The sequence below is a fragment of the Penaeus japonicus genome, unplaced genomic scaffold (assembly GCF_977035675.1).
Source record: "Penaeus japonicus unplaced genomic scaffold, GWHDUDI00000001_assembly GWHDUDI00000040, whole genome shotgun sequence".
Lineage (NCBI taxonomy): Eukaryota > Metazoa > Arthropoda > Malacostraca > Decapoda > Penaeidae > Penaeus > Penaeus japonicus.
The window spans coordinates 22022013-22032012 of record NW_028234442.1 but is presented as its reverse complement, the minus strand read 5'-3'; the positions used below and the strand labels follow the sequence as shown (position 1 = coordinate 22032012).

At 38.3% G+C, this 10000-nt stretch overlaps 1 protein-coding gene across 14 annotated transcripts in view; it reads left to right on the top strand.

Annotated features, from left to right (window-relative positions):
- Window positions 1–108: 108 nt before the first annotated feature.
- LOC122246843 (uncharacterized) overlaps window positions 109–10000 on the top strand; it is a 33137-nt gene continuing 23245 nt past the window's right edge. For 13 of the 14 annotated variants that reach the window (XM_086534020.1, XM_086534019.1, XM_086534018.1 and 10 more), the window contains exons 1-9: window positions 109–277; window positions 2237–2365; window positions 3279–3999; window positions 4403–4485; window positions 4715–4824; window positions 4984–5182; window positions 5479–7013; window positions 7395–7453; window positions 7729–7815. In XM_086534020.1, coding sequence (XP_086390146.1) covers window positions 221–277; window positions 2237–2365; window positions 3279–3999; window positions 4403–4485; window positions 4715–4824; window positions 4984–5182; window positions 5479–7013; window positions 7395–7453; window positions 7729–7815 — 2980 coding nt within the window. In that variant the 5' untranslated portion in view covers window positions 109–220. The remainder of the gene's footprint in view (window positions 278–2236; window positions 2366–3278; window positions 4000–4402; window positions 4486–4714; window positions 4825–4983; window positions 5183–5478; window positions 7014–7394; window positions 7454–7728; window positions 7816–10000) is intronic. The other variant, XM_086534012.1, reaches the window with a different exon arrangement.

Sequence of the window (10000 nt, the reverse complement as noted above, 5' to 3'; positions counted from 1 at the left end):
CCCTAACATTCCAACATATCGAATCGCCATCGAAAGCGGAATCCGAATCTTCTTATGGACGATCGGATTCTCTTTCACAGTCACTTGTTCCTATAGACGCCAAGGCTTGTTTATGATCCCACCGGACTGCATCGTTCATGTTGGTTCTATGTTGATTATGTGGAGAGAAGCATTGATTTTATGTGGATTATGTGGATAAACGCTCGCTCTTCTTAAGGATATGTGGGCTAATCAAGCTTGGGCGTCGGGAACTGTGCCCGGCGCTCCTGCAGGACAGGTAGATATGAGGTGGAATGCGGATTTATGTGGTGGAGAAGCGGAGGGTTCGTGAAGTGGATTGGGGTTGTTGCAGGCTCTTATGAGGTGGATTACTGGGTGGAATAGAGTTGAATTGAGGTATTCGTGGGGTGGTAGTTAATATTCGTCCATACAGATGGAATTGGTTTCAATAGAGTGGTTTTTTGAAGTTACTTGAGAGGTCAAGCCGATGCCGAGGGAGGGTATGTGGTATATGAGGGGAATTGCGGGGTAGAGAGGAAAATTATGGATTAAAAACAATAGAATATGCATTTCTGTTATGAGAGACGGTTCTTATGTCATATATGTGGGATTGTATTGCCTTTTTAACCTCTGAGGGAGTTAATGCCCCCTTTCCCCTACATAGAACCTGTTAAATCAGCGTTCTTTTATATTTTGGTGGCTTACCCAGCCTCTGACTTGCCAGAATGCATAAATGTTTAAGGTGCGCAGCCATGTCCGCAAATGGCCTACCTACAATTGGCACAGCCGCCCACCTTTCATTGTTCCAGTAGGCCTAGGAAACGTCCACCATTTGGATATTCTACTGCGATAGAGCTCTCAGATCTCCCTGGAAATTTATTATCAGATGGGGAGCTAATCTGAGGTCTGTCATGCCAGCATATACATGGTGGAGGTTGTTGGCCTTTACCAGAGGAGGCCATAGCAGTCACTTGTTATCATACCACTATTGGGTTGCACTTAACCCTTTTACTACTTCAGTAACACAGCACAGCATAAAATAAGTCACATCGTCTGAAAGAACTGTTACCACTGAACTTGGATCTGTAACATGGACCTGTAAAATCTTACCTTTACGCTCTAGAGCCCTCTTACCATCTGCATCAACATTGCCAAGCGTTTGATTCTTTTATCATTAGTGAGAGTTGCCAGTTTGCTTATTACTGAGACCTGGTCAGTTCAATTATTTTCATATATATATATGTATATATATATATATATATATATATATATATATATATATATATATATATATATATATATATGTATATTTTTATATATATATATATGTATTTATGTGTGTATGTATTTATGTATATATATATATATGTGTATGTGTGTGTATATATATATATATATTTATTTATATATTTTTTTTATATATTATATATATAATATTAAATTATATATATATATATATATATATATATATATATATATATATATATATATATATATATATATATATATATATATATTATATTTATTATATATATATATATATATATATATTATATATATATATATATATATATATATATATATATATAATATATATATATAATATATATATAAATATATATATATATATATATATATATATATATATTATATATATATGTATATATATATAATGGATATATGTATATATATATTTATATATATACACATTTATATGAATATATACATATAAATATTAAAACTCACCTATCACACATCTTGACACCCATTTTCAAGAGGTCGATCAGAAAAGAAAAAAAAGGCCAGCTATTACTGTTTTATTTGAAATTGCATGTCATTATGGAAAAGTGCCGTCAAGTGACATGATACAAACCAGTCAAATTAGTTATTTTATAGCCAGTCCTTTATAGAATGGAATGCAACTACAATGAAAAAGGGGAGTTTTGCTGCATTTGGATATTCCTACATACTTTGCTGAAATATTTTTTGAAAGAAATGTTAACAAATTTATACAACAGTACTCACGAAGCACAAGAGATTAAATGCTGGACACTACAGATGTGCCCCATACTGCCCAATACTTCATATTGGGCAATATGAAGTAATCCTCTTGGAAGTTTAGCATCAGAGGAATTTAACTTTGTGTTTCTTATCATCAAAATTCGTTTCTTCTTTTTTTCTTTATTTCTTTTTTCCACCCTTTTTTAAGTTTACTTAGTATTTTTCTTTATTTCAGGACAAGATTAGTGCATTGCAACAACAAGCTCAGCAGTATGCAGCTTTTCAGCAGCAGCGTGATCAGCAATGGCCGCCGCCGTCAGCACAATCTGCTGTCAACCCATGGGTGTGGGGACAGTCTGGGGGGGTATGTTAGACTTTTCCTTTGTAAATCGTCGTTGCTGTTTATTTTATTTGTCAATATCATTATTTTTAGTTCTTTCTTTTTTATTCCTTTTCATATTTTGATCCACTTTTTTTTTTCTTTTGTTTTTTTTCTTTTTGATAGCAAGCCATTTTCCTTCTTTCCATCAGCTTTGTGAAAAGTTGTTGAGGAATTTGTTCTCTCTTCAATCCAGTTCTTCCAAAGAAGGATATCATGTTCATAATGAAAGGAAAGAGAATTTGATAAGTCTCCCTCCACCAACAATACCTCAAAGCTTGTATTCCAGCTTATGATAGGAGGTTGCCAAAAAAAAAAGCCTGAGAACCATGCGTCATTACAAATTTAGAGGAAGGGAGTCTCCAGCTTACTGCATTGATAGCAAATCGGAGTCACATAATTTTCATTAAAGCAGAAAACGAGGCAACATCAGCTGTTACAGAAATATCAATATTTACTTATTTTGCAATGTGTAATGTTATTTTTGTATGTCATTCCACTACTTTTGTTTAGGGGTACACAGTAGCGTCATCTATGGGCAGCTTAGAGGTCTGAGATACTTTCATGTATTACTCGTTGAGAACATGTGAAGATGTAGAACAAAAAGAACAATAACAGTGCATTTACAGAAGTGCAGAGAAAGAAAGTTCTGACAAAAAATGTAAGAACTATTGAAGTAATGTATATGGTCTTTCTCTTCTGCTGGTTCCTATTTAGGGTCTTAGGTTTGGTGAAAAAGAAGGGGTGGAGGTGGGTAGGACAAGTCACATGCACACATCCATTTAAAGTTCTAACTGGAGGCTGAAGTAATTGGGAACTAAACTTATATAGGAATGGTGGTGAATAATGAAACATAATTTGTGAAAATCTAGAAACACAAAGTTATTTGTTTTTTCAGGTGTATGGAATGTACAACATGTATGGGAACCCTTCTGCTGGTGTTCTTCCACTGATGTCGGTTCCACCCCCGACATACCAGTCCAACAACATCCCTCAGTACAATGCTCCACCTCCTGAGTTGCCCCCACCGCCCCCGGAAGATCCCCCTCCGCCACCACCACCAGATGAGGACAAGGGAGACAAGAAGGATGGCATGAAGGAGTTGGCATCAGATAACAAGGATGCTCTGATGTCTGAGAAAAAGGAGGATGCCAAACCACAGGATAAGCCAGACAACGGGAAGACCCCCAACAATCAGGGCATTGGCCCAGGGAACAAGCCTGCTGATAGTAAGGAACCGACCCAAGGCCCCCACCAAGAGAAAATGGAATCCGAGGCCAAACGGCAGAGACTCGAGGGACAAGATCCTGCCAACCAGCAGGGCTTCAATTCCATCCAGGGCGAACATGGCAGCAGCTGGGGGAGTCCCTTTGCTGGCAATCAGCATGACAGTGGCAGAGGCAGGGGGAACTGGAACCTTAGAGGAGGAATGGGACGAGGGGATGGGAGAATGCCGTGGAACAACAACCCTGGGGGGAATAACATGAACCAACCTTGGGGACCGTACAACCAGGGACCAGATAACAGTGGAAGGAATTCTCAAGAGCAAGGAGATAGGAATATTGCTAATTATGGTCAGAATTCAGGAAGAGGAGGATTCAATGATAATAACAGAGGAAGTGAGTGTTATTGAATTACTCTATCCCCATTCTTTTTTTCTCGCCTCTCGTATTTGGGTCATCAGATCAGGTGCTCCCTCTGTGAACCTATATTTTGTTTGTTCACATTCAGTTTGATCATTTAATTAATTGTTGGTATTGTTCTTTCTAGGAAGAACATTAATTTGATTAGAGATGTGTAATATATTAAAAAAGAAATTTACTCTGCTTTCACTAAGTTAAACGTAAAATTGACAGTCGTGATTATAACAGCTACATCAAAATAAAAGTTGCAATGATTACAGCAATATCAAGAAGATGATAGATTTTATTCCCAAACATACCTTCATTAGTTAATAGTTAGTGTTAGTTTTTTGTTTCTACTTTCACACTGGTCTTTAATTAATATGAATCATTAATTTAGATATTTCAGGAGGTGGCCGTGGGCTTCTAAATCTGCCAAGTGGTATGTCTCCATTGAAAACAGCAGTGGAGCTAGATGAAGAGGTTTGTTTGTTAGCATGTATATACTCTTTCTCTATGTCTGTCTATCTGTCTGTCCACATGAACAACTGTTAATTTACAGTTTCCTAAATTTAGAAAAACTGAATTTTCATGAAGGATGATATTAGAATAACTTCCAATTGTATGAGCAGTGGCTTTCTGTCTGCTTACATATTTATTTTCATAGTTTCTTCCTTTATCATAAAAATAATTATTTTTATTTCCCGCACAGAATGATGAAGACTTGAAAGAATTCGATAGGCAGTTTGGAAATTGGGAAAGGCAGTTCACACAATGGCGAGAACAAAATAAGAATCACCCCGACAAGAATGCACTCAGTAGGTGAGTGAAAGGAGAAATAAATAAGGAAGGACTCTGTGTAATCCAGTATAGTTGTTTGTTTGCAAGTTTAAATGACATTGAAGGAGAATTAACCCCTTTTTTTTCTTCTTCTTTTTCTTTCTTTCTTTTTTTCATAAATTGATTTTATGATTTCGGTAGGTATGAGGAGGACTGGAAGAGATGGCGTCAGGAACTTCTACAAAAACGCGAAGAAATTAAAAGGAAGAAATTGGAAAAGTTAAGGGAAGATACAAATAAAAATGCTGAGTCTTCTAGCAATCCTGATGTCCAGTCCCCAGCCAACACAGGTGCCACAGCTGCTTCCAAAGACTCTTCTAATAACTGGCAGCAGGATCAGGTATGTATAGTTCTTTGTTTTGTCTTCTATAGAGAGTACTGGCCTTTCTGTTGTATTAATCTCTTTTCAAATTTTGCCTGCTCTATCAGGTTATGATTTTAAAGGCTTATGTAAAACATGGAATGTATATATTTGTACCCATTTTTACCTGTTCTCTCTATAGTAGTAACAGAAAAATGAGATACAGTGAACTGTTTCATTTAATTAGTTAGTTTTTGTAGTTTCTTTCTTGTGAGTTTGTAACCAGAACTTTGCAGCCCTATAATTTTATTCTAAAAAGAATAAAACATTCACAGGAAAGAAGCAACAGCATCTTTGGCCCGGGACCTGAGAGAAGAGACCTGAACCAAGCCGATGGCCCCAGAGGCTTCAGTGACAAAAGTCAAGGGGGAGTCAACCAGAGCCCAATGGGGAGAGGACGTGGGGGATTCAGCAGAGATGGCATGGGTCAGGATCATAATCGTGGGGGTTACAACCAGCACGGCCAAGGCAGGGACGACCAAGGACGAGAAAACTGGGGTGGAGCGGGACAGTTTGACCAGAAGCAAGGATTTGATGCATCTAATAACAACCAAGGAGGATTCGACCAGTTCAATCAGGGTAGAGGAGGGTTCTCCAATTTCCGAGGAAGAGGAGGATTCAACCAGACCAACAGTGGAAGAGGAAGATTCAGCCAGTCTGACCAGAAGGAAGGGTTCATTCAAAACAACTTTAGTCAAGACAATCAGCCTCTAGGTGGATTAAATCAAGACAGACAAAATCAAGGAAGCTCTGGAATGAGAGGCTTTGGCAGAGGAGGGTTTGACCAGGGAAGAGGAGGAGGATTCAATCAAAGAGGGAGAGGTCAAGGAATGTTCAATAATCAAGGCCTTGGGTCAGAACCAGCCCAGCAAGAGGATCAAGATGACAGGATTCAAGGAGGGTTTAACCAGGACCCACATGGCAGAGCAGGATTCAACACCAGTGGTCGAGGACAGGGTAAATTTGACCAAGATGATAGAAATATGAGGAGCTTTGATGATAGTGAAAGGAGTCAACAGGAAAGTGGCAGAGGTCGAGGTAATTTTGATATGAGAGGTAGAGGTCATGGAAACTTTGACCAAGGTGGCAGAAACTTTGACCGTGGTGGTAGTAGAGGTTGGGGAGACTTTGACCGTGGTGGGAGAAGTCCCAGTAATTTTAACCAAAGTGAAAGAGGTTTTGGAGACTTTGACAACAGCAGCAGAGGTCGAGGAGGTTTTAACCAAAGTGGCAGAGGTCGTGGAGGCTTCGAGGAAAGTGAAAGGGGCCGTGATAATTTTGATCAAGATGGTAGGGGTATGGGAGGTTTTGACCAAAACACCAGAGGTCGTGGAAACTTTCCCCAGCGCGGGCGTGGAGGATTTGACCAGAGTGGGAGAGGCACTCCAGGAAGCTTTGACCAAGGAGAGAGGGGCTCCAATTTCTTTGACCAGAGTGGAAGAGGTCTGGGTGATAGGGCTCCTTTTGACCATGATGACAGAATCCGGGATGGCTTTGACCAAGGGGGAAGAGGTCTCGGAGACTTTGACCTCAGTGCACGAGGACGGGGAGGTTTTGACCATGGGGCAAGAGGAGGCCGAGGAGGCTTTGACCAGGCAGGAAGAGGCCGCGGAAATTCAAACTTCAACAACCAAGACCATCCAAACTTTGGCCGAGGAAGAGACTTTGGTCAGAGGGGTGGGAGCCAGTTCGGTCCAGGCCGAGGAGGACGGAGTGGCTTGTTGGACCAAACCATGCAGGATGGCCCTAATGACACATTCAGGGAAAACCAATCGACTCCAGATCAGGGCTGGAAAAACAACACAGACAGGTAAGCTGATATCTGTATATGAAGAAAGTTAGTTGTGTAAATAAGTTTTTTTTTTGTTTTTGTTTTTTTTTGTTTTTTTTGTGTGTGTGTGTGCGTGCATGTGTGCGTGTGTGTGCGCGCGCGTGTGTGTGTGTGTGTGTGTGTGTGTGTGTGTGTGTGATTTCTAATGTGGCTAGATATGTGACAAATATAGAAAAAAATTGAAAAGCATCAATTAGACTGCTTGCACTGTGAAGCTATGAAGTCTCATTTATGACTTTTTCTCTTTGGCTGGATATGTAAGTAAAGTATCTTTACAGTTAATACTCTAGATGTGTAAAAATAGTCTGCAGATAAAATTCCTCACACAAATTTGTTAATCTTATTTTACATCCCCTTTAGATGGCAAGGAAACAACCCACCATGGGGACCAGGGGGTAGAGGTGGCTTTAGTGGACCCGGTAAGGAGGTTGGGTGTCTTTTTCATCAGAATTTCTTTCTTTCTTTTTTTCTTTATATCATCTTTGGATATCTTTGTTCTTTGTTTGATTCTACATTCTTTTTCTTCACTCTTGCTTGTTATTTCTCTTTCTCTTGTTTACCTCTTTAGAGCTTTCTGTGCCACCCCCATTGTTATTTATTGTGGAAAATGAACCTGTGTTTGAATATCATACTCTTTGCTACTTGTAATGTATCTCAAACTTATGCAAAGAACTCTCTTCCCTTGCCAAAACAGGCAACAGCAGAGGACGCGGCAGTGATCGTTGGGATGGCCGCGACGAAGGAGGCCAAGGAAGGAATTCCAGCATGGGCTCAAATAGGGGTGAGTTTCACACTGTGGGGTTTTGTAAGTGAATCATCTGACAACTCTTAAGGTATGGCATGGTAGATTGTATTAAACATACACACACACAATCTCTCCTCTTTTTCTTCTTCTTCCCCCATCTCTCTCTCTTGAGAAGAAAGTATTGTAGATGTAGTCATGCATTAGTCTCATTAGCATAGAAATGTTAGCTGATAATCTGCTTGCTTGCTTGGAAACATCTTTATTTTGAAGATGGTGAAGCCCATAGAGTCATGGAAATTGTGTCAGGCTAATGAAAAGTAAAGTAGGTCATGTTTAACTGGTTAATTGGATATACAGGATCTAGCCTGCTTTTATACGGAAAATAACCATTAATTACAAACACGGTTGACTTGATAGGAGAGAAAAAAAAGTTAACCGTAATGAGAGTTGTTTGTTTGGGAACAGATTTCATTGGCAAAGGTTTAAAGAAAAAACAGTAACTTCAAAACACAAGATTTAATTTTATGTCTTGCATTGTGAAGTTGTGCAGTGACACTTATAACAATCCTTATCTTTTTTTATCCGGGAACATCAATTAACCCATTAACGCCGGGTGACAAGATATCACGTCAAGTGGTGGCAGGACCAGCCACTGGGGACGATATATTTTGTCATAGCTGGTCCTCTCGGTCAGCACACCGGGAGATTGGGCGCATAGCGAGCAAATAGCCTGAGGTCTTAGGCTTACACTTTTGAAATATCCTGGCATTTCGACCATTTAGAGCCAAAACAACCCAGTCAGCAATATTCTTGAAAATGAAGATGTGTCCAGCATACCTTGGTATATACTTTGAATATATTAGAAACTCTACCATCAGTATTGAATATATTTAGTATATCCTTCTAAGTTATTAGTTGCAAGAATTGTATTCAGTATTATTTCTTAATACTTTGCATTATGTATTTTAACATTGACATGTTCATCTTCACAAGCACCCAATATTATGAGACCTTACTGTAAGAGTTTTCACTATATATATATATATCATAGATTTCAAGAAATGTATTCCCCTCCCGAAGATGAGAACACTTTGGTGCATTAACCCATTGGTTGCGGTATTAAATAAATATTTGTGCAGTAGGATGGCTGGTTTACATGTCTGGCACGGTGCCATCCGCGTCTATGACCGACTCTGCCTTTGCAGCAAATCATGCCAACCGCTGCCTATGGGTTAATCATTGATTGCTCTCATCAACTATTATATGCATCAAGTATTGTTAAGAGATTGCATTGGACAACAACAGATTTCACATCTTTATCTTTATCTTGCTGTTGTGATGAATGCTGCAAATGACCCAGTGTAGCACTGCACAATTGCAAAGACCAAGAGAGATTGAAAAGAGATTACATTCTTTTTTTACTGTAGCCAGCACCTATGAACACAAGTGAATATTCTAAGAGTGTGCATTTCCTTGTTTAAAATTTTCAAAATCACTAAGAATACCTATAGCTAGTGTATAAAGCAATGCTCAAAATCCTGTCTCTATACAAAATGGAATGACTATAGTCCGGAATAGATGCAAAGCTGTCTGAATGACATTGTCATGATTTTTTTTCTTCATGTAAGTGCCAGTGCTGTATGTAATATTCAGTAGTGCATCTTATTCTGATATATACAATAGTAAATTATTTAATTAAATTAGAAATGAAAAATAGAATGCAAAGCAGAATAAGGAAAACATACAAGAGGTTATCTATTCTTAAGTAGAGATGAACGAACATCAGTTTTACAGCTGCATAGGAAATATACTTTAATATTCTTTCTTTTGTTCTTTCATATTATTTAATTATAGTAGATGTGGCTCACTTCTGCAGAAATGTCTTCCGTTAGTAATGATTTCAATGCACTGATTGGTTCATGGTTTCCAAACACTTTTCCCAGATATAAACCTTAATATATATTCAGTAATTTGTTACACATTTATTTTACTTTGTGATGCTGAATGGAGGAATTTGTTATTATGTGCATGAAGATAGTGTGAACTGAATCTGTACTGTATTATGTAATTATAGTAGCACTAGATTTTTATTGTTAGATGGCTGGAAGTTTGCACTATGTTTTCTTATATGTTTTCTATTGAAGAGCATGATATTTGTATGTACATTTATTTATGTGTATTCTCAATAACATGCAATATATGCATTCCTGATACTAATCCT